This window comes from Gopherus flavomarginatus, chromosome 8, assembly GCF_025201925.1.
Source record: "Gopherus flavomarginatus isolate rGopFla2 chromosome 8, rGopFla2.mat.asm, whole genome shotgun sequence".
NCBI lineage: Eukaryota > Metazoa > Chordata > Testudines > Testudinidae > Gopherus > Gopherus flavomarginatus.
Genome location: NC_066624.1, coordinates 96,967,620 through 96,992,440, shown reverse-complemented (window position 1 = coordinate 96,992,440; position 24,821 = coordinate 96,967,620). Strand labels below are relative to the sequence as shown.

Genomic DNA, 24,821 nt, shown 5'->3' with positions numbered 1-24,821 from the left:
ATGCCCCTTCCTAGTTTCAGGGACAAGTAGGTAGCAAGAGACTATGATTTGTGAAGGACTTTTATGCTGCACGGGCAAGTGATATATATCTTGCTTTCTTTTTATGCATCTACCGTCAACAATAACCCTATGACAAATACATAACGAACACTTGAATTTATAAGATAGATAGATAATCACATACAACATTTGTTATAAAGGGCTCTCTTATTTTACAGGACATCAAAAGTCAGAGCAGTGTTTACTTTCTGGGAAGTGCTGCTGCCAGCAAGTCATTTTGCTTATCTTGAAAAGCTATGAGTTCTTCTTTTGTGATAACTGGTTGTAATTATTTAACAGATGAGCAATTATCTGAACATAAGTCTGTATTGGATAAATCTGTTTCTCTTATATAAGCAAATCTGATTGTTATAGAATGTAAATGTGGTTCTGAAGAATTACTATGATTTATTTTTTTTAGAAAATGTAATTACAACACTCTGTAGGCAATTCTAGTTGTTTTAAATTAATAAAATAATTGCAGTCTGTCTCTGCACCAAATCTTTCCATGAATAAGTTGTAAAAATGCATAGTTTTACACAAAAAATCTTTATCCTTTATGAAGAAAAATAAATGTTGACTATAAAATGGAAAAACTTCAGTGTTTTTCAGCATTATCCTTTCTCTGTAGCACTTCTGTAATGTCACTTCTGGCACTCTAGATAACGAAGTAAAATTTTCCTACTTTCAGTGACTGATATACTGCTGCTTTTTACAAAAATCTGCTTTTCACATGAATTTCAAATTTAGTTGTATCTCTGAACTATGCAGATGTGGTGCACAGTGCCCACAAGGAGTTGGATTGCAGTGGAGAGTGATGATACTTTTCCAGGATCCACCACAATCTCTGAATGTGGATAACTGGATGTTTCTGCTAAGATGGTCAGCAGTGAAATAGTGGATCATGCTATTTAAGCCACCCGTCCTGCAAAGACGCATAGGGAGCAGTTCCATTAAATTCATAATGAATACTCACGATACATGAACAACAACATAATAGTAAGCAAATGCATAAGACTTTATGTGATTGTAGTCTAAAGCAGTGGTTCTCAAAGCCGGTTCGCCGCTCCAGGCCAATGGGGGCTGCGGGAAGTGACACGAACCTGCAGACTCGGCAGGTAAACAAACTGGCCTGGCCCGCCAGGGGCTTTCCCTGAACAAACGGCGGACTGGCTTTGAGAACCACTGGTCTAAAGAGTTACCATATGAATGGATCACTTCATGTCTCTTAGAACAATTGTTTCTTTCTGTCTTCAGAATTAAGAAATAAGAGAGTACTGCATTGATTCACATGTGGATGGCTCCCTTTCCAACCAATAGGGTTAGAAACTGATAGGGTTACCAGAGAAGTGCCAGTGTGGTTTACCACATACTGCTGGTTCAGTCCAACTCTCACAGTTTGTGTGAGAATAATACTGAGAATTGCCAAAATTACTACTGCCTGCTACTTTTAGACCAAAGAAGATTTTTCTGCTGGCTCAGAGAACATTTGGAAAGTTATGTAGCACGGTAGCCGTGATATTCATTAAGATAATTGATTAGTATTCTGTATGATTTTAATATTTTTCAGCCAATATGTAAACTTAATTTTTCAATGTGTTAGGGTGTTCCAAACTTTACATCTCTCAGATCCTCTTTCTAGCGTACCAAGAAAGCAAAGTATTGTAGTTGCAAAATAATTGATAATGTAATATTGAAAACACTGGTTTTTTAAACTACAAGAGTGGCTTTCATTAAAAAAATAGATTACGTTTTCATGAGTACAAAGCAAAGATGAGTGAACTAGTCAGGAATGCTAAGTAAGCTTTCTTTCATCAGATCACTTGCCTCCTGTGTTGTAATTAACGTTCAGGGGGATTGCAGCAGAGCAGTGTTTTTAGATCTTGTTATTTAACCTGAATGGTGTGTGGTTCCCCTCCCCCTCTTTTTTCATGGTAAATTTTAAATAGAAGATTTTAGTCTGAGATGAATTTAAGAAGTATTGAATGCCTCCTGTTCTATCCCCTCCTCCGCCATTGCATTGACAAAACATGTTGACTGTCCTTGACAGTTGAAATGCTAGTAAATAAACACAACTATGACACAGTTGGCATCACAGAGACCTGGTGGGATAATATGCATGACTGGAATATTGGTATAGAGGGGTACAGCTTGCTCAGGAAGGACAGGCAGGGAAAAAAGGAAGTAGGTATTGCCTTGTATATTAAAAATGTATACCCTTGGACCGAGGTAGAGATGGAAATAAGAGACAGACTCGTTGAAAGTCCCTGGGTAAGGGGTAAAAGGGGGTGATGGGATGAAAGTCCCTAGGTAAGGGGTAAAAGGGGTAAAAAACATGGGTGATGTCATGGTAGGGTCTACTACAGACCACCTAACCAGGAAGAAGAGGTGGATGAGGCTTTCTTTAAAAACTAAAGATCATCCAAAGTACAGGACTTAGTGGTAATGGGGGACTTAAACTACTCAGACATCTGTTGGGAAAATAACACAGCAGGGCACAGATTATCCAACAAGTTTTTGGAAAGTATTGGAGACAATTTTTTATTTCAGAAGGAGGAAAAGGTTCTAGGGGAGAGGCTGTTCTAGATTTGATTTTAACAAATAGGAAGGAACTGGTTGAAAATTTGAAAGTGCAAGGCACCTTGGGTGAAAGTGATCATGAAATGATAGCGCTCATGATTCTAAGGAATGGTAGGCGGGAGAACAGCAAAATAAAGAGACTGTATTTATGGATTTCCAGAAGGCAGACTTTAGCAAACTCGGAGCTGGTAGGTAAAATCCTATGAGAAGCAAGTCTAAGGGGAAAACAATTGAAGACACTTGGCAGTTTTTCAACAACACATTATTAAGGGCACAACAGCAAACTATCCCACTGCGTAGGAAAGATAGGAAGTATGGCAAGAGACCACCCTGGCTTAACCAGGAGATCTTCAATGATCTAAAAATCAAAAGAGAGTCCTACAAAAAAAGTGAAAACTAGGTGAAATTACAAAGGATGAATATAAACAGATAACATAAGTGTGTAGGGACAAAATTAGAAATGCCAAAGCACAAAATGAGATCAAACTAGCTAGGGACCTAAAGGGTAATAAGAAAACATTCTACAAATACATTAGAAAAAAGAAGACGACCAAGGACAGGATGGGCCCATTACTCAATTAGGGGGAGGGAATAACGACAGAAAATGTGGAAATGGTAGAGGTGCTTAATGACCTCTTTGTTTTGGTTTTCACCAAGAAGGTTGGTGGTGATTGGATGTCTAACATAGTGAATGCCAGTGAAAATGAGGTAGGATCAGAGACTGTTCTTTTCCTATTTTAAAGTTAAAAATTACTTAGACAAGTTAGATGTCTTCAAGTCACCAGAGCCTGATGAAATGCATCCTAGAATACTCAAGGAGCTGACTGAGGAGATACTTGAGCCATTAGCGATTAACTTTGAAAAGTCGTGGAAGACAGGAGAGATTCCAGAAGACTGGAAAAGGGCAAATATAGGGCCAATCTATAAAAAAAGATATAAGAACAACCCAGAGATTACAGACCAGTCAGCTTAACTTCTGTACTCGGAAGGATAATGGAGCAAATAATTAAGCAATCAATTTGCAGACATCTAGAAGATAATAAGATAAGTAACAGTCAGCATGGATTTGTCAAGAACAAATCACGTCAAACCAACCTGATATATCTTTCTTTGATAGGTTAACAAGCCTTGTGAATGGGGGGAAGCGGTAGATGTGGTATATCTTGACTTTCATAAAGCTTTAGTTACTGTCTCGCATTACCTTCTCATAAACAAACTAGGGAAATGGAACCTAGATGGAGCTACTATAAGATGGGTGCATAACTGGTTGGAAAACCATTCCCAGAGAACAGTTATCAGTGGTTTATAGTCATGTTGCAAGGGTATAATGAGTGACGTTCTGCAGGGATCAGTTCTGGGTCCGGTTCTGTTCAATATCTTCATCAATGATTTAGATAATGGCATAGAGAGTACACTTATAAAGTTTGTGGATGATACCAAGCTGGGAGGAGTTACAAGTACTTTGGAGAATAGGATTAAAATTCAAAATGATCTGGGCAAACTGAAGAAATGGTCTGCAGTAAATAGGGTGAAATTCAGTAAGGACAAATGCAAAGTACTCCACTTAGGAAGGAACAATCAGTTGCACACATACAAAATGGGAAATGACTGCCTAGGAAGGAGTATTGCAGAAAGGGATCTGGGGGTCATAGTGGACCACAAACCTAATCGGAGTCAACAGTATAACACTTTGGAAAAAAAAGCAAACATCGTTCTTGTATGTATTAGCAGGAGTGTTGTAAGCAAGACAGAAGAAGTAATTCTTCCCCTCTACTCAACGCTGATTAGGCCTCAACTGAAGTATTGTGTCCAGTTCTGGGCACCATATTTCAGGAAAGATGTGAACAAATTGGAGAAAATGCAGAGAAGAGCAACAAAAATGAGCAAGGGTCTAGAAAACATGACCTAAGAGGGAAGATTGAAAAAAATTAGGTTTGTTTAGTCTGGAAAAGAGAAGACTGAGAGGGGACATGATAACAGTTTTCAAGTACATAAAAGGTTGCAAGAAGGAGGGGAAAGAATTGTTCTTCTTAACCTCTGAGGATAGGACAAGAAGCAATGGGCTTAAATTTCAGCAAGGACGGTTTAGGTTGGACATTAGGAAAAACTTCCTAACTGTCAGAGTGGTTAAGCACTGGAATAAATTGCCTGGGGAGATTGTGGAATCTCCATTGTTGGAGATTTTTAAGAGCAGATTAGACAAACACCTGTCAAGAATGGTCTAGATAATACTTAGTTCTGCCATGAGTGCAGGGAACTGGACTAGATGACCTCTCGAGGTCTCTTCCAGTCCTATGATTCTGTGACCTTATTGGTTCTGCTTTGGGGCTTTTTTCTTTGAGGCTATATTGCTTGCTACTGTACAGTTATCTGTGGATTTCTGAGGTGCCTTTTTTCAAGTATGCAGGTAATTTTATAGACTTAACAGCTATGCATATACCAGCTGCATCTATGTGCAGGCACTTCAGTTGAGATGTACTATCCGGCAGTCATTAGTGACACCAGCAAAGATGGATAAGGGGAAAAGAATAGTGTAGCCAATTAAAGTAACAGGTACACAGAATGTAGTTACTAAAGTTAACATTGGGCCAAGACAGAGTTAGACCCTCTACACTGTAAGAGCTAGCTTGTAACTTTACATACTGCCCTGATTAAGGGTGTAGCTACATGCCTTCTGCCCCCAGGAGCAAACCAGACTAGACAACGAATTGTGACTCAGTCACCATTTCTCCTCTGTTTCCCACTTGCTCAAGGCGAGGAGTAAGTTATTTCACCCCTTTTCATGAAGCAGTTTTCCTGACTTTCGTCCAAATCTGCCTGTGATTTGACAAAAGTTGATCCAAATACCAATGCTTCTGCGAAACATTTCAGGTTTGATAAAGCAGCAGCTTACATTGAAACTGTTTTATTGTAAGATTCCCAACCAGCTATCCTCAGGAACCTTGGTTCAATTCCCTGCTCTGGCACACACTTCCTGAGTTGGTCTCAAAGAAGTTAATCTCTCTGGGTCTCAGATCTTTATCTGTTAAAATAGGAATGGCAGCACTTTACTACTTCACAGGGATGTTGCGAGGATAAATACCTAAAGATTGTGAGGTTCTCAGATACTATGGTAATAGGGGCCACTTAAGATCAATAAGATCCATAGTGTGCTAGGGCGAGTCTGAGGTTGGGAAAGTAAGAGGAAAGCAACCATAGAAACTTGGAAGGCTTAATCTTCAATTGTGCCAAATTCTACAAAGAACAGTATGGAAAATGTGGTAACACATTTTACAATTTCTTTCTTAATTGGAGAATTTAGAAAGCCATGGATTTATTTTTCCTGGAAAAAATCTGTTACAGTCAATAAACTGTGAGGAAACAAATCTTCTTAACTTTTCTTTCCCTGCTCTTTGCAGAGTTACATTTTGTGCTTCTGAAACATCGGCTCATTTGAGACATTCAAAACATTACCTCATCTCTGCACTTGCTGTTGCTGATTTATTACCAACAATTCTGGCTGTGGATCTCCTTAGAGCAACTTCTTCGTTTTGTCCATATTAACATAATAAATGTTCCTTAATTAAGGCAAACATTCTAATTATCCTATATTTCTATATTTCAAACCCCCCCCAAATCATGTGCCTCTTTACTTGTGAATGTAAAAAATGTATTTTAACGTTCAAAAGGGAAATGAGGTGTGGAGAAGGGCATGCAGTGTGGACTAGCGATTCTCAAACTTGTTGAGACCAAATACTATTTGCACTTCTGCCTCTGTCACAAATGAGGACTATTAATGAAACCTCTGTCCCTTTATAGTTTTTGCTAGTATGGCTTTAGACTTTCAGGGTTTTGGGTAGCATCTTCTGACAAGACTGCAGAGTATAAGTAATTTGTAGATTGTACATAATCAGAATCCAAAACAATTATTGAAATGCCAGTCCTGATTCAGAGGAGAGACTCTGATCACATGTTTAAATGTGGCGTAAGAAGTGGAGTACCAATAGCTTAGTCTCTAGGTAATCTCCTCTTTTCTCTAGAAGGGCCAGATTCAAGAGCTTCTCAAACAAGGCTTGATTTACACCCTCGGTGCCAGCAAGATTAGAATATAGTGCTAGGTATAAAAGAAGATACCAATTTATGCCAACTGAGGATTTGGCTCTAAAAGTTCAGTATGTTACATAATTACTATCAAAACTGAACATTTGTCCTGTAAAAAGTCAAATTTTTCCCCATGCATATTTCTTCCTCAACTAAATTGGTTTTTCAGAAGAGCACTGAAGGTATAAAATACTATCTAAGAGCCAAACCACTGAATTCTTTATCTCCTTTCTTCCTGCCCACCTCATTGTTTTTCATTCTTTAAATCAAAGTTTGCTTTGGAAGTTACAATAGCAGGCAAAGTAGAAGAAGTGAAGTGAAAAATATTTCTGCAGAATCATGTTATGGCTTAGCTTTGACTGCTAAAAAGCCTACTTCCACTCCTGATAGTATGGAAGGAGAAAAGCATTATGGATTTTAATTTCTTTCATGAGTTGCTATGCTTCAAGTACTGCTCCTTTTGCAATATAATTCTATATTCAAAGTCTTTAGTGCCTAGATGAAACCATTACTACAGTTCATCCATTTTTCTCTCTGCTGAAACGTAGTTGGTGGTGACTTTGTGAATATTCATTATACGCTTGTTTTTGTTGCAGTGGCTCTTGATACATTAGTTCATCTTGACTGATGCCCTTGACTTTAGGGAATAAATAGCAAAGTAGAGGTAGGTGACAAGGATTGATTAGCAATCCTGCTTCTAAGCGAAAATGTAAACACTTCTATATAAATCACTAGCCAGAGAGTCTGCAGAATGAGGAATTAAGAACAGTTTTTAAGGCTGTAAAGCACTTTTAGAACTGCCAAAATGCAAATCTTTACTTGATATTTCTTGTTCATGGTTCACTATGCCATTTGGTACCGACTTCACTCTTTGGGGAAATTCATTTTCTATTTTATGGAAATTTACAATTTTCAGTTATTTGTTTCATAAGTTGCAAGGACCCTTGCAAATTACTGTTTGGAAAGGGAACAAGAAGTCTTTCAGAACAGTATGGTCAGTTGTCTTAAGCACAGCTGTGTAAAACTGCACTTTTACTGAACTGGGCTTTGTGTGAACGTTTTCCTTCTGTTTCAGATATATCTGGGTTTTCATCATGAGATTATGTTTGAGTTTGGGATTTGTTCATACCTGAAACTCAAAAGAAAAGAGAGCCCCTCAAAATTGCTATTTTCCCCCAATCTAGTTTTGATGTGAAAACAAGAACTGACCTAGTTTTGAGCAAACCTGGGACACGGTTCAAAAACTGTCTAGAATATTTCAGTGAACCTGCTCTGGATTTGGCTTCACGTATTTGATTTAACTGTAAACATTTTGCACCGTTCTAGTCTTGAGCTTCTAAAAGGGTTAATTATTTCTGATGATGGAGCAGTTTTTCCTTACAAGTGTACTGTCTGTACCCAAGGCATTGAGCATATCATTATGATGTATAGATACTTAAGAGGTATTATCTCACTTGTCTAAATACAGTTGGAAGTAGAATTATTACATAGCAAAGGTTCTTAAACTGTGACCTTTGCGATGCAAAGTTGACTAGTCACATAATACTGGCTCTCCTCCTTGTTTCAAACTGCCTTATTGCATCAAGGTAGCTAAATATACATTAAAAATACTGTAAAATTTCCATCTAATCAATTGCTTTATTAGCCACAAGGATCTCATGCAGTCACAAATGCAGGAGGAGATGGTCCTTGTGCTCATCTTTGGAAAGATGTGGTGCACACTATGAAAAAACTTGAATCTTAACTATATAGAATCTCTTTCCTACAAGATATCACATAACTGAAGAAGTGAAGTCGTCTATTGACTAAAAAAAATCTTGTTTGTGTCAGAGCAATGCAATATTCTCTTTCTGGCTGGACAAATCCAATAAATGAATGTGGAACTTTTAATTTTTACTTGTAGGAAAATGGGTTGTCAGTAGACCATACCATTTACTGTGGTGTATGAGGGCAGTAATATCACAAAGCGCACATGCTACAATGTTGGCTGAATGACAAGATCACCAAAACATATTGAATAGGAAAAGTTTGATTAGTAGTTTTTGGTGACCAGACTTAGACTAAGATATTGAAAGAGAAATTAGTTGGTGTGAATTCTGTAGCATTCACTGAAGCATACCACAAATCATATCGTCATCTATGGAAGCGTGCTATGAAGTCTTGGCAAAGACATCATAGTAGCTTTGCAAAGAAGAAGTGATTTAGGGGTAGCTGATGATTATTCCAGAAGTCCAAAAGTGACATGTGACACATCCTTTTGCTGCTCAGACTTTTGAGGCTTTTGCAGGATGTTTGCCACATATGCTTATGCTTGAAGAGATTACGGACCTCAGTTGGTTTCAAAGCAATGTTTGGTTTTCCTACGGAAATACAGTCTCACACTCTGCATCAACTGCTAATTACTCAATGTCAAACTGGCTGGCAAAATGCTTACTGCAAACACTTAAGAGGGGCAATGGAGAAAAATGAGGGAAGAACCCTGTAACAACATATAGCAAACTTTTTTCATTCAGGTGTGTACCACAAACCACCCTCCAGAATACTCCAAAGAGTTATTTCTTAAACATCAGTTAAGAATGAGAATTCATTATCTTAGCTCAGATTTAACCAAAGAACTAGATGACATAGCACAGAATAAGAAATCCACAGCATAAACAATGCCAGGTATTTTTGCCTTGACCAAAATTTGTGTTGATTTGAAATTACAAGGTCAAAAGTAAATTGTGTTGTAATATACTGGGACATATCTGGTTGAGTAAATGGAGAAGAAAGGACAATATTGATCAGTTACTAGATAATGTTTCAGAGAATAAAAAAAATGAACGCTGGTTACGTAATTTCTCTGAACAAAAATCATCATCATTTTTACTAGCCTTGATGATACCACCAGTGAAATGGAGCCTGAAAACTATATATATATAACTATATAAATAACTAATCTGAATATATATATTAGGAATAATATCCTAACACCACCACCAGCCTGAATCTAACCAATTTTTATTGTTGAATCTTTTGGAATTCAATAATATTGCGGTTAACTGTTCCTCCATATAGAATCATAGAATATCAGGGTTGGAAGGGACCGGAGGTTATCTAGTCCAACTCCCTGCTCAAAGACAGATTTTTGTCTTGGTCCCTAAATGACCCCCTCAAGGATCATATCTGTCAGATCATGCATACAGGTGGCTTGGCTGATGTGTGAACAAGTGAGGGAGACTCACTCTGTCCCTCTTGCTTGTAGTTGTACTTGCTGCATCCCAGGCTTGGAGGCATAGGGCTGTGTGAAGCAGGCTCTGTCCCTATGGCAGAGCAGAAATGTTCCCATTATTAGTTAATTGTTCCCATTCTTATTCTTATTATTCTAATTCTTATAACTATTCCCAGTCAATTAAGGCTCCTTTACCTTGCCAGAGTGGTGTAAAGGAGCCTTATTGTAAATGACAGTAACGGAATACTCAGCTAGGAAGGTCTATGTGCTTTCTTGTTTTTTTTTTTTCCCCCTGTGCCAGAGAGGCACAAGGAGGTTCAATTACATCTCAGGATCTATTTTACTTGTTCATTAAAAAAAATATGCAGGACAATAATTAGCAAAACTGTATGACTTTCATGTGTGAAAGTCTGAGCAATTTAAAGCGACATTCTGCTTTACAGAACATCAAACACCAAAATAAAATTTAATGTAATTTAAATGAAAATCCAGGATTACAAATGGAATGCAGGGTCTTGGTTACCGAGTATTTGTAACATAACCATCATGTGTTTAGGAAATTCTGAACCATTATTGTGATTTTTTTTCTGTATGGTAGTTTAAATAAATTACCACAATAAGTGAAACTGATGTGATTATATTGCATTATTTTGACAAATAAAATATGCAGAATTTGGGATTTTTGGCACAGAATTCCCCTAGGAGTAACCAATATATGATTTCTAAAGATAGCTACCCAAGATTTTAGAATCTGATGTGCCTTTCAAAATCTTGAGAGGTACAAGGTGTACAACGTTGTCAGAAGTCTTAAAAGAGCAGTACTCCAATGTGGAAACTACAGAGCCCAAACTACCAAAAAAGGAAAATCAATCTTCTGTTGGTGGCATCTGACTCAAATTATTTAAATGAATGTGCATTGGTCTGCACTTCTTTGGATCGTTATTGAGCAGAACCCGTCATCAGCACTGTATTCTGAGTTGTAGCTGAAATCAATATAGATGAAAACATCCAAAAATATTTAAATGGTATTGTATTATTGTTTAATAGTGCAGTTAAAACTGAGATTAATCAACAATTTTTTTAATCTCGTGATTAATTTTTTTAGATCTTTTTACAGCCCCAAACAATACATATATTGATTTGTCTTGAAGCTGGCTTATTGTCACTTGAGGGAAATAAATTTTGCTGCTGATACCCAGAGCAGCATCTGATTATATATTGTCTTACACTACTTGCTTATATAAGCAAATCTCTATATGCCTCACTTTTTACAATAGCTAGTAAACAGAGGATAAAAAGATAGCATCATTTCTAATCCAGTCAATTTAAATAAGTAAAAGTGATTTCAGCAACTACATATATCTGAGACCATACAACAATTTTTGTGGTTTTTACAAATCATATTTTCCTATTTTAAATTATTTTTCTTACCCCAGTTGCAAGACCCATGCAAATAACTGACTATGGAGAGGAAAAGGCAAAGCTGACAAACAAAATGCTGTTAGATATACAAAGTAAACAAACTGAAAAAAATTGAGATAAAATTGTATCTCATTTCAGTTACAGTAACTGTAGGTATTACTTGTAACAAGTGAGGATTGAAAAAAAATTCACACAAGATTTGGGTTGAAATGATATCTTTAACTATAGTGTTTAATTGCCACTAGGGCAATAATCAATATAATCTGTGAAAGGCAGCTTAGAAGTTTTGACCTCTATTCAAGAAAGCACTTAAGGATATGCTTAAATTTACTTATAGGTTTAAACCCCATTGAAATCAGTGGAGCTTAGATTCCCTACCTGAACTGAGATGCTCTCCTGAATTAGGGATTTTCATACTTGGACTGATAATGTGAAAAAAAAGAGAGAGCTTCTCTGAGTTAGTATTACTTTGAAGGATGACAGGGCCCACATATTCTGAAACAAAGTGGATACAGACATCAGCACCATGTATTTGCTGAGACTGGGCATCCAAAATACAATCAGATTTTATACAAGAAGTCCCACTCTGCTGGGAGCTGGGATGAAAAGAAGAGATCATTTGTACCAGACATTGTTTATGTCTGAATCCACTTTGAGGTACTTATATGGCCTCCCCGTACTTGAGTGTCCAATGTAGTTATCCTTACTGAGGTATGGAAGTACTATTATCCTAATTTTATGGATGGGATACAAAGCAACTAAGTGACTTTCCCAAGGTCATACAATACAACTGTGGCAGAGCAGAGAACTGAACCCAAATCTCCCAACTTCAAGGCTAAACTGCCAACCACTGCACTATTTCACCTTTCTCTCTGCCCTATGACTTTACCTGCCTATTCCCTTCTTGGGAGCAAGTGGAGCACTGCAAGAATTCTGGTCTTGAGGAACTCTAAACAGGATTTTTGAATATTTCATTTGTCTTTTTCACAAGCAAGGCAGAAGAGATTGGAAAGATGGCAAAATTCACACATGCATACCAAAGAAATAAACTAGTAGGTCTAATTTTAGGCCTACTAGCATTGACCATCCCCATAAACAAATTGAGTGTATAACTCACTTGCCACAGATAAAAAGAGATATAGCATAAACCGAATTTGAGTAATAAATACAAGTTTAAATGCTAGGACTAAAGTTTAAAGGACCAGATTCTCAGTTGGTATAATGACTTAGTATTGGTGCAGCATGCATAAGGACAATCCAATTTGTTGTGTATTGTTCCCCTTTCTATTATCTGTAAAATGAATTACTATGTTCAAATATTTCTCTTTTCAGTTGTCTATGAGCACAGGTCAAGATTAGAAAAATCTTTACAGAAGGAAAGGCTTGAACATAAGAAAGCAAAAGAAGGTAAAATCTTGTTTTTCATTTTTCTCAGTTATATATGTTAATTTTATAAATTATGGATCCCTGTAATTCACTGGTAGGTCCACTGCTATAAACAGGTTGCTAGACACAGCATATTGAATTTCTATGATATAAATATATGCAAAACTCCATAAGGCATATGACCATTTGATGCATGTCATATAGTACTCAGTTAGGCCCCAATTCAGAAACTTGTGTGTTTAAAGTTAAGTACGTGCTGAAAATGCCTGTCCTGAATAGAGATGATTTGTGAATGTCCTTGAATAACATAGTACTGTTTGATTATGCAAACACAAAAATAATTCATGTTTTTCTTTTAAAAAAGCCACCTGTGCAAAAGTTATAAGAGTACAATACTTTTGGTAAATTTTCTAAAATATTTTTTATGGTGTAAATTACTTGTTTGAAATGCGAAGGCATGAGGTAATGAAAGTCCACCCTGCAACCTTCCTAAAAATAGTTGCTGCTAGCTTGGTGATTCATAGGCCTTCAGTTAAAGCAACTTGTTTGATACAAAAGATTAAAAAGCATTAAAAGCTGTTTGGGGTTTTCTTGCCCTAAAATCCTAGATGGTTTTGTGGTGCCATCTAGTGGTCAACAATAAATCATTAGTTTTGTAAAGGGCAGGTCATCTTTTTCAGAATTAGAAAATAAAGAAGAGTACAAAGGAACTCACAGTGAAGAGGGGGTGGGAAGCATTTTTGTGTTTTTTGCTTTTTGACTTTCCTGTTTTGTGGCTGAACAGGATTTTAAAGTGTTATCTTCTCATAGGAGAATGCACAACTTAACTTCCTCTTTCCTTTTAATAGCGCTACTGGGCCTTTAAAGCTAGTAAATAAGACTTCTGAAGCATTTCATTTCCCACCAGTAGTCCCAGGCTTGCCTTGCCATACTTTGTACAGTACTGGCATAAACTGTTTTATATGCAAATACTTTGATGATCAGATTTAAAATTCATAGTATTTCCTTAGTTTTTATAGTTCCTCAGGAATGCTATAAATGCAACATTCCCCAACTTTGTAGCTACTTTGTATGTGGAATTCCCATTTACAAGAAGGTTTTTTGACTTCAGAGTACCTACAAACTCTGGCCCCCAAGCTTTTTTGTCAGTGAAATATTTCTTTAACAGTCTCCTTTTTTATTATTTCCTAGACTTTCTTGTTTATAAATTGGAAGCACAAGAAACACTAAATAAAGGAAGGGTAAGTTAAAAAAAATAGAATTGATAGCAGAGAATAATACTACTCCATTTACAAAGGAAAGGATAGGGTATGTAATTAAAACCATTCGAAAAGATAAGAGACTTACAAAACCCTAATTGAAATAGCCTTGACTTACTCCACTTTTGTTATGTGTGTTAAATGCCCCGTTACTAGATCATTTGGATCTTTCTAAGAGAGGGAGTTTCTTTCTAGGGAATTACTTTGGAAAAACAAACACTCCTTGGCTTATACTATAGTAGCTGAAGTTACTAGTACTCTTTTTATAATAGCTGTCTCCTATCAGCCAGTCTTGACTGGAGAAAACTGAATAGGGAGAGAAACAGAGATGAGAAGGTATCATAAATCCTGTTACTGCTGTCCTTTTTTTATTGGACGGAGCCAGAGTCTCCTAACCAAGTTTTTTGATTGGCAAGTTAAAATCCCCAAGAAAGTTTGGTTTGTGCAATAGCTGCCAGGAGGCAAGGTGAGACTGTCATTGGAAATATATTTGAGGTCTGTAAAGAACTCTTTGTAATGATAGTAAGTGAAAGCATGTTGCTCTTTATTTTGGGTCTAAAGTGGGAAGAAAAGAGTTAGAGGAATAGTAGAGTAATTAAAAATACATTATTCTGCAATAGATGCAGTAGTTGCTATACCTGATATATTTCAGAACCAAAAAGAGCCCAGGTCAGGTAGGCTCCATGCTGAATTATAATTGCTAGTTTATAGCTTCTGTATAATATTCTTTACAAAGATTGGGAACATAGAAATGCATCAGGATGAGATTCTGCTGTCCCTAATTAACATTAATATTTTCATTTCTCAGCAAGATTCAAATAGCAGATATAGCACACTGAATGTACAACACCAAATGTTGAAGGTAGGTACCAGAGAAATTCTCTTTTGGGGGGTAGCAATATGGGATATAAACGTACTAGTTTTTCTTGGCCCATCTCTAAGACTCAATGTATTGTTTCAAAAAGATATTTTCCTTTCAGGAATGTACTTTAAGGATAAACTGATTGCGTCATGTATTGAATAGCTATGTTTTCTGGTGAGTTACGTAATTATTTGAGGGGGACATTGACATGCACGCCACTAAGTAAAATTGGAAAGATTTTGCATATTAGAAATTGTACTCAGTATCCAAAGTAATAAATACTTGACATAAATCCTGGAAATAGTTTCAAGAATTTTTATAGATGGGATCCTACAATCAAATAATTACTCCTTTTGCCATTGTTTTGGGTCAAATGGAATCACTTCAATGCAGATATTATGCACAGATCCATTGAAAAAGATGGAATTTTGTGCATTATTCAGTTATGCTTGTTACAAATATAATATGTAGTAGGGAACATGTACATTAAAATATGCAATGGCAAGTAACTCTGTGTACACAATTAACAGGCCTTCTTAAATGGTGGCTAGCTGTGCTTCAATATATTTTAATATTAGAAGAATATCTTGTAATTTAATAATTATAGCCTTCTGGTGTTCAGTTATTTTTTATCTTAGATGCAGCTATATGCATAGCAAAAGATTCCTGAAAGGTAACAAAAAAGAGATGCTTAAAAAAAATTAAATGACATGTTTAGCTAGTGAAAGTGGGTTTATTTGTAGGATTGCAATTTCAATAGCTAGCCAAAGTTGCATGTTGTTTTTTTTTAAAGTTCTTACTTGAAAAAGAAAGAACACACAATGTGGGTTAGTTTTAAACTTGTACTTCATGACATGACCCTTTAAGGTTACTACATCAAAAGAACTAGAATCATTGTCACAGACTCTCATGCCTTTAGAGTGGGATTTTTCAAAAAGTGCTCCTCATTGACAGGGCTGGCTCCAGGGTTTTTGCCACCCCAAGTGGTGGAGAAGGGGGTGGGGAAAACAAACAAACAAAAGCCGTGATCGCGATTGGCGGCAGCTCCACTGCGCAGCTTTCTTCTTTGGCGGCAGGTCCTTCCCTCCGAGAGGGACTGAGGGACCCGCCACTGAATTGCCGCCAAAGATCCCAATGTGCTACCCCATCCCCTTGGCCGCCCCAAGCACCTGCTTGCTGAGCTGGTGCCTGGAGCAGGCCCTGCTCATTGACCTGGCCCTGCTCCATTGAAATCAACAGTTAAACTCACCCTGACATCAGTAAGTACAGAGTATTAGTGTTTTTGAAAATCCCATGCTTGAGGGAAATTTTCAGAAGTGCCTAAAGGATTTAGGAACACAGTCCCATTGCTAATCGTGGGAGTTGTGCTCCTAAATCCTTCCAGCACTTTTGAAGTCTTTCCAGCTCCAGTGGTTTCCTGGTTACTCTTGATGCATATTTATGAGAAACTTTATTAACTATTATAAATTTAAGGGTTCCCTAGGATTTACAGCAATATTTCTGCTATTGCAAGTCTTTTGTTTGGAAACTGTTAGCCCAGTCCAGCACCACTGAAGTCAGTGGAACTTTTGCCATTGACGTTAGAGGAGCTGGATAATGTATGTGAAGAAACCTTTGGGAATATGCTGTAAAGAGTTTTCTGATGTTTCCAATAGAGGTAATATTCCATATTGGCTGTAGAAGCAGCAGAAAAGTCATTGACAATATTACCTTCTAATATTGCTGTGGATCCAGATTTTTAATAGAGAGATTCTGCCTCTGAGAGGGTATATTCAGCAGCTCTCAGAGGGATATAACAGCAGCCAAGGGGGATGGTAAGTCCCTGGAATAGGGCGCTACAGACAGGCGTGGCTCTAGACATTTTGCCGCCCCAAGCACAGAGGATTCGCTGGTCCCCCGGCTTCGGCGGACCTCCCGCAAGCGTACCTGCGGGAGGTCCACCAAAGCCGTGGGACCAGTGAACCCTCCACAGGCATCCTGCCTGCCGCCCTAACGGCGACCGGTAGAGAGCTCCCCGCGGCTTGTCGCCCCAGGCACGTGCTTGGAGTGCTGGTGCCTGGAGCCGCCGCCCCTGGCTACAGAGGCAATTTTGTGTTGAGTAGGAACTGTAGTGTACAGGCATTGAATAATAAACTTCTTGTTATGAATGCTTTCTATTCATCTGAATTTATTTAACAAATTGCCAAAGATGATACTAGCCAGATATGCAGGTGCAGAACTCCTTCCAGTGTTCAAATTTGGCATTTGCAGAGTCAACATGAAGAACTAAGGAAACAGCATGCAGACCTCGAGGAGGAACACCGAAAACAAGGAGAAGACTTTAGAAGAACATTCAGTGATCACAAGCAGAAATATGTACAAATACAGGAAGAGAAAGAGCAGGAACTCTCCAAGCTAAAGGGTATATGCAGCCTGACTCAGTCATACTACACAGCTAAAAACTCTTCACCTGCCACTGCTTTTTAAACATAGAAATCAGTACTGGTGTGTGTGACCAAGAATGGTGCTGGGCATGCGTGTATATGGTGCACTCACACACATGGAGCATAGCAGGTCATCATTCATGCTCACTCAGCATTTGCTCCTTTACTAGTCAGTTTACATGTTATTGCTACTGAGTTTTGCCATTCATAACTCGGGTTCTCAATCCTGTATTTCTGGGACCTTTTGGGAGAATTCCAACTAGAGTATGTTTTGCTTTTTTGACTCTATCTTGATTACAGAGAGGGCAGGGTTCCTGGCCTGAAATATTTCAAATGTTGGGGGCTGGAGTCAAATGCTCAGCTCTGAACCTGCCTCCACATTCAAAACTGGGAAAATTGGGCCTGATTTTGGATCTCTCTCTTAAACAACCATCCTCTGATGAAAACACAGTTGCTCGTTCTGTTGTCAGTTTAACTATGAGCCCTTGGTGAAGTGACTTCACATTCTTTACCTCATTTTCCCTGTCTGTAAAATATTAGAATATTTTTCTCTAAAATAAGGATATTTATCTACCTCACAAGGTTGATGTGAGAACTAATTAGTTAGTATGTAAAGTACTTTGAAGCATAACTTTTTTTTCTCCAAGTGTCCCATTTTGTGTCAGGAGGATCTTAGAATATAAATGGCATAGAACAAAAGGTCGGACTCATATTCTTCCTAAACTGGAGGGCTGTTGCCACACCCTCCCATGCCACACCAACACACTCACCAGCTTTGGAGCTGCCTAAGAGATGGGAGAAAGATCCCAGCTCCTGAGGTGGCTCAGAGCAAATCAGAGGTGCCAACCCATACAGAACCCTGAAGCAGAAGGCTGGATTTGGCATGCTACTGCTTTCCTTCTTAGTGGTAGCATCCACTCCTCTTCTACGACACTTTCCAGTTCCATCTCACACTTCCATCCCCTTTGAGTTTACATGTCTGCTGCCCCTCTGGTCACTGCTTCCAATTAAACTGCTGAGTCTTAGGGGAGAAAATTTCCAGACTCTTAAGTACAGCCTGGAGAGAGGTGGTGGCTGGGGGTTATTACTCTGTTAGAGTCCCAGCATAGCATCCAAGATCCTGGCTGAAGCTTCTGCTGTTTGCAACCGCCTCCCTCCTAAATATAGGACATACCACTAGATCGTGCCCTCAGCCAGGAAATGAGAGTATGGTCATACAAAAATAAAATTTAATCTAGAAACTGGTGAAGTGGATTTAATGAACTTGGCCTTGAAAGTTTAAGGTTGTGTTTTTGTACAGAGGTGAGAGCAACACAATATCAGCACAAGTTCCTTTGATCTCTGTGCACTCATCTCATGTGTTTTACTAACGCAGTTATGTGGTATTTTATGCAATTTTTATAATAATCTTTATTTTGTACATCATCTTGAATTAGGCTTTAAGAGTATTTAAGAACAAATACTTTAAAACTTGTGGTATTAAAATTATGAAAGCATAAATCCGATTGAATTCCATCTTTGCATTCTGTTTTGTTTTTAATAGAATCTCTGTATAATTTGCGAGAGGAGAATAGACAGCTGAGAAAAGCACACCAAGATATTCATACCCAGCTACAAGATGTCAAGGTTGGTTTCTGTTCCCTAGAAATAGACCCTCCTCCTAGTGTATGTGAAATGCTTTACCATTATTTCAACAACTTGGAGGTAGGTTATGATGGAAATGTTTAACTTTTCTGAAAAACCTGACTAAAATATGTTACTTATCTCTTGCCGTCTATACTTTAGCTATTCTATAATGTTAAAAGAATGATGGTGAATACAAAGATGGGATCAGAGGAAGAATAAAAATTAATATAGTTGGGCATGATCCAGCATGGTTTTGAAATGGCCCTGTCTATAAGACAGTTGGGGTTTTAAAATTCTGTTTTGTTTTATTTGCAAAAGGAAAGGTTTCTTAATAAACGGTCATTTGTCTTTTGGTAAATAATGTTAATATTGAAGTGTATTCCATTTCAGGTCCTATCTCTCCACATCTGCTCCAACTTTCAACTGTGGTTACAAAACTCTGGCTTTAAATTTGGTGTTTGCTGCTACCACTCTGATATTGAACTCCATATTAAACACGCATTAAAAAAAAATCAAAGTGTGTGTTATTTCCAGTTAGGATTTTTAAGTTGGAAAGCTCTGTCGGAATATATTTCAATTTAAGGTTAACCTGGTGCAGTTCAGAACAAACGATATGAAGCATGTAACATTCTTCTTTTTTATGTAGCAACAACATAAGAATTTACTCTCCCAACATGACCAGCTTGTAGTGACATTGGAAGACCACAAGAGTGCACTAGCTGCTGCACAGGTCAGAAAGGAAAACAGAATATCATATCTCCTTTTTATGAGATCTGTTTAATCTTCCTGGAACTTTTTTATCTAACCTCAACTGACTATAATATTATGCATGCAGCTTTTTGCATGGGAATCTACAGTTAACACCTTGCAACAAACTCAGGGAAAAATGCATGCCTTGAAGGGCTACTACTAAATTTGAAATTATAGTAAATTAAATAATTGTTTTGGTCTTTGACAGCTCCATTATGGGTCCAACTGAGCATATGAGTTACTGATAAGAGTGGTATCTTTCCAAGTATGATAGACTGCAGAAGGCTTTCCTTTCTTTCTCCTATAGAACTTTGGTTAACTCAAGGTGTCAGGACTCTGACACTTGAGGAACACATCACATTTAAAGAACTGGTTCACTTAAAAAGCCAGTGTGCTCTAGCTTTGTGTATGTATTAGCACAGGGGTAGGCAACCTATGGCACGCGTGCCAAAGGCAGCACGCGAGCTGATTTTCAGTGGCACTCACACTGCTCGGGTCTTGGCCACCAGTCCGGGGGCCTCTGCATTTTAATTTAATTTTAAAATGAAGCTTCTTAAACATTTAAAAAACCTTATTACTTTACATACAATTGTTTATAGACTTATAGAAAGACACCTACTAAAAACGTTAAAATGCCTTACTGGCACACGAAACCTTAAATTAGAGTGAATAAATTAAGACTTGGAACAGCAGTTCTGAAAGGTTGCCGCCCCCTGTCCTAGCATAACAAAGCAGGTGGAGTGTAAAGGACTAGCTGGTGCAGCAGAGACAGAGTGTGCATGGAGGAACATAGAACACCACATGGGCTTTGGAGACACTAAAAAGGAGGAGCATTAACAAGTTTAAAAAAATTGTATATACAAGATAAAGAGCTAGTACCTGGATGGCAAATTACACAGCCAGCCCCCTATTCCAGTAGTAGCTACATGTTCCCATTAGTGTGGTATAGGTCTGCTGCTTATCTTGGGAAAACTATTACCAAAAGATCAAGGAGGATAATGATGAAAAGAAAAGTTCTGGGGGAAGCTAGGATGGTAGTACCTACCTTTAGGTTAGTATGGCAAGAGAGTGGATCAGGAAGGAAAACAGAAATCTAGTGTATGTAAAAAAAAAATACTATAAAAATCTTTGGAATATTGAGTGGGAGCTACAGGATTGAGTGTTTCTTCCTAAATTCTGTTTGCTGTTGAAGGTAGGTTATATACTAATAGACAGGCCGGTGTTTTGATGTTCTTCCATAATTGTATTTCGTAGACTGAAAAAAGTAAAGACATGTCATTTCAGATAGCAGTATGTGCTGGAAGCCAATTTTTCAAAGTAGCAGGCAATAATCTTTTGTCCACTGTCGGCTAAAGTCCAGGGGTCTGTTTGCTTAACTCTTCAAAAATAGGTCTCCTGTAATCCCACCTAGGGCCTAAGCTGAAGTCTGACAGGAAACTTTTCATTGATTTCGCTGGGCTTTGGTTCGTCCTCTTAAACACAAAACCTACACTTGCTTTTCTTTAGACTTAATCTGTCCACATGCATAATGTTACACTCATCTTATTAAACAGAGTACTCATACGTCTTGTGAATTCTCTGAAATCAACAGGCAATACTTAACAAGTTTGCATAGCTTTTCTTGCAAACCTGCTGAAGAAAGGATTCAAAGCAGTATTACTCAGACAAACCATTCAAAAAGGCACCCCATCATTGTTGGATACATGGTAGATATTTAAAAGGATGGATAATGTCAGCAGTCAAATATTTGTGACCTGAATCTTTAAAGTACCACCACTTATGTGGATTTCTATAGCTCAAAGAGCCAGAAAAATTAATATATATTATAAACTCTGTGTTCATGCCAGTATTAATTCCCTTTAGGCTAAGACCTTGGATGACAACTTTTAGCCTGGAATGATTTGCGTAGTCGCGTGGAGTATAGCATCAACCTTTGAGTCCTGAATTGGAGGAACTGAGAACACTGTTAAGAATATCCTGTATATAGTAATCTCTCTATATGGCCAGTAAGGGGAAAGGAAATTTAGATTCAAGGATAACCTTTTAGGTTTAAGACCCTTAATTCCAGTTTTATCTAGGGACTGTAGTTAACATTGCCTTTAATCTTTTCTGTAAAATGCATAGTCAGAGACTCCAATGAATCAAGCAGGGAAGGGGGACACTGAGAAAGTGAGACCTCCTTCCAGAAAAGCCAGACTTATAATTACTTCACATTCTGCTTTGCTTTTAGGCATGTCCATTTTAATCGATGCCATAGTGTTTTGAAGATGCTTTGAGGTGCGTCTAACTTTGGACCTATTATCACATACTGCATCATGTCAATCTGTAGCACTGTGGATTTTGTTTTGTATCAATATTATACATTGATATGATGTGATGCATCATGTCTGTTTGATGTACTATTGATTGTTATGATATTACATCGAGTATAACAAGGGGCCTACACAGTCACTGGATGTGTACTGTAGCCAATTGCTAAACCTTCATTTGGATTTTTTTTTAAATCACAAAAAAAAATGTAGGAGTTTTTACCAAAATAATAACTTGAAGCATTTCATTTTATTTACTCCCAATCAGTAGAGTAACGGAGAATCTGACGCCTTTAGAACCCACTGTTTCCCCTCAAAACAAGAAAGAATGCTTTGAGTGATTTTTAAGTGTTGTTTAAAGCTGAGTGATTGTGTGGCAAGTTTTAGCTCCAAATAGTGTTAAATGTTTTCCCACAGAGTTATAAACCTTAACACAAGGAGAGGGGAAGTGGAACAGGACAAGGTGGAGGGGTTATATGTAAATGGTAAGCTGCAGTACTAGGCACTACCTTTTGTGTATCTGACAGATGTAACTGGTTATGAAAGTTGCCCCTTCTGAAAATACCCTGCTTTCTGAGTTGAATGGTTTTTCTTGTACACTTGCTTTATGGGGAGTGGCTTGTGAAATTTCCCAGTCCTGCCTGAACGTCCAGCATGGGTAGCTTGCTGAAAGTGAACAGATCTTCCATTGGCCTGAAAAACATCAGTGCAGTTGCAAAAAAGTGGATCCCTGACATCTTACTTTGGGGTGTGAAGGGATGTTTAGCAGCTCTAAATTTATCTTTTCCCTTCCCACTCACTCCCTTCCACCAGTGGAAGTGTTGTTACTTTATTTGTTGTTTTCCATTAAAGTTGCTCCAGCTTGATTGTTTGTTTTTTTTTCTCCCATAATATTTTCTCTTGACTCTCGTCTATTGATAAAATTTATCTAAAGGTTGAAGATAGCTGAGAATTTTTAATCACTTGTGACTTTTTTTTTTAAACTTGATTTCTGTTTCTAAAAAGAATTGCATCTTTTGCTACTGAGCAGATGAGAAAAAATCCATGGCACTCTGTTTCTTTCATTTTAAAGTGTGCAAAGAAAATTTAATCATTCCCTTCAGCTCTTCTTCTGCCTGGCATGAAAAACTAATTGCCATCTCTGTACTGTAGGGATTTTCCTGCGTGGTTTGTATTTGCATGTTCACTGTGATTGATGAATATGTATTAAATCATGGCTATCTAATGCATGGAAGCAACCAGTCTTAAAATCTTGATGTTTGATCTGATGTGCATGTTGAGTGATTCTGTGTACTCATTTTGCCAACAAACTCACTCTGGAGTGGGTGTGTATTTTAATAACATGCTTGACTGGTGTAGTACAATGGGTATATTTCAATTTTAGTCCCAGGTAGAAGAATATAAACAACTGAAGGACACACTCAACAAAATGCCAAGTTTTCGACAACCTGAAAAGTTAGAGCAGCCAAATGTTCCACAGGAAGTGGCAGTGGCAGGAGCAACACCTCCAAATAGTGACCTCCCACCACATGAGAAAAATGCAGTTGAAGAGCATAAAGAGGTGAAAATCATAGATTGCTGCAGCAATTTTTTTCCCTGATGATTTTCAACAAGGGATTGATGAAATTTTTTGGACAAAAGTCTTTTTTGGATGAAAAATGCAGATTCAAGTAGTGTTGAATTTGCCAGTTTGTTTTGGTTTCAACACAAATTCTGAAGAAATCTGAATGTATCTTTTCAATATTTTACAATTCAAACATTCTTAGCTACATGAAAAGAAAAGTGCAGGTTTACATGTAAAATCCAGGAATGAGCTCTTATTTGACATGTTTCTCTGCAAGTTGAGAATAAATATTTCTGAATCAAAACAAATAGGCTCGGAGGAATTAGATTTATACATCAGTAAATGTTGATTTCATCATACATACACAAATGGATGAAAAAATATTTCCGTAGATGAAAATCAAAATTTACAGATAGGCAAAGAAAAATGTTACTTGAGAACTTGATTTAAACATATTTACTTTTGACATATTTTGATGTATGATGTTAACAATTTGTATTTTAGCTGTTCTACACTTTAACTTCTTGAACCTCAGCATCTACTGTCATTAAATTATTGTGTGAAACCCCACATTTTGTGCAAATGTGAACATTTAATATTGATAAAAATTGAAAACAATGTTTTACAATAAACATCAATGTTATCCATTGCCATGATTAAAAATTGAATTCTGCCAAGCGTAAAAATAACACTTTTTTTTTAAACTGGAAGATAAATATTTTGGGCTTCATTTTAGATAAAAGTAGGTTGAATTATTTTATGTCATTGTCATTTTTAGTTGCATAGATCCAAGGAATAGATTCTCATACCCATGCTCACATTGAGTAGTACCTTACTCCAGAAGTAGGCCCATCAGCTCTGTTTATTGAATGAAATTCTACTCAGCACGAATAAGTGTATCAGAATCTGGGCCTTAATTTTTATTGTAGAACACAGCTGATTTATGCCACCTTTACTCATGTGGAGTAATATTTTACTCCACAAGTTATCACTGACTTCAGTAAGACTATTTTTAAAATAATGTGCTGATCATCATGAGTAAGTTTGGAAATCTCACCCTTAGCATTTTCCAGAACATAACCAAATCTGAATATAAATTATGAGTCAGATATTCAGCAGCTACTAGTTTTTGCAGGCACAATTTTGTACCCTAAATAAATTGTATCCTCTTGTGCCAACAATTAATGTGGATGCACATATTAATAAAGATGACTCCGTTTACACTTACAAATAGGTAGACAGATGTCTAGCTGCTACTTCAGATCACGTTGAGGTCTACATGAAAGAGGTCTTGAGTGATTATCAGACCT

At 37.4% G+C, this 24,821-nt stretch overlaps 1 protein-coding gene across 5 annotated transcripts in view; it reads left to right on the top strand.

The window, feature by feature from the left end:
• Positions 1 to 24,821, top strand: part of GOLIM4 (golgi integral membrane protein 4) — a 61,293-nt gene that overhangs the window by 22,474 nt on the left and 13,998 nt on the right. For 3 of the 5 annotated variants that reach the window (XM_050965918.1, XM_050965916.1, XM_050965917.1), the window contains 7 exons: positions 12,665 to 12,739; positions 13,910 to 13,959; positions 14,786 to 14,839; positions 17,090 to 17,240; positions 18,806 to 18,888; positions 19,535 to 19,618; positions 23,332 to 23,508. In XM_050965918.1, coding sequence (XP_050821875.1) covers positions 12,665 to 12,739; positions 13,910 to 13,959; positions 14,786 to 14,839; positions 17,090 to 17,240; positions 18,806 to 18,888; positions 19,535 to 19,618; positions 23,332 to 23,508 — 674 coding nt within the window. The remainder of the gene's footprint in view (positions 1 to 12,664; positions 12,740 to 13,909; positions 13,960 to 14,785; positions 14,840 to 17,089; positions 17,241 to 18,805; positions 18,889 to 19,534; positions 19,619 to 23,331; positions 23,509 to 24,821) is intronic. The other 2 variants (XM_050965920.1, XM_050965921.1) reach the window with 2 other exon arrangements.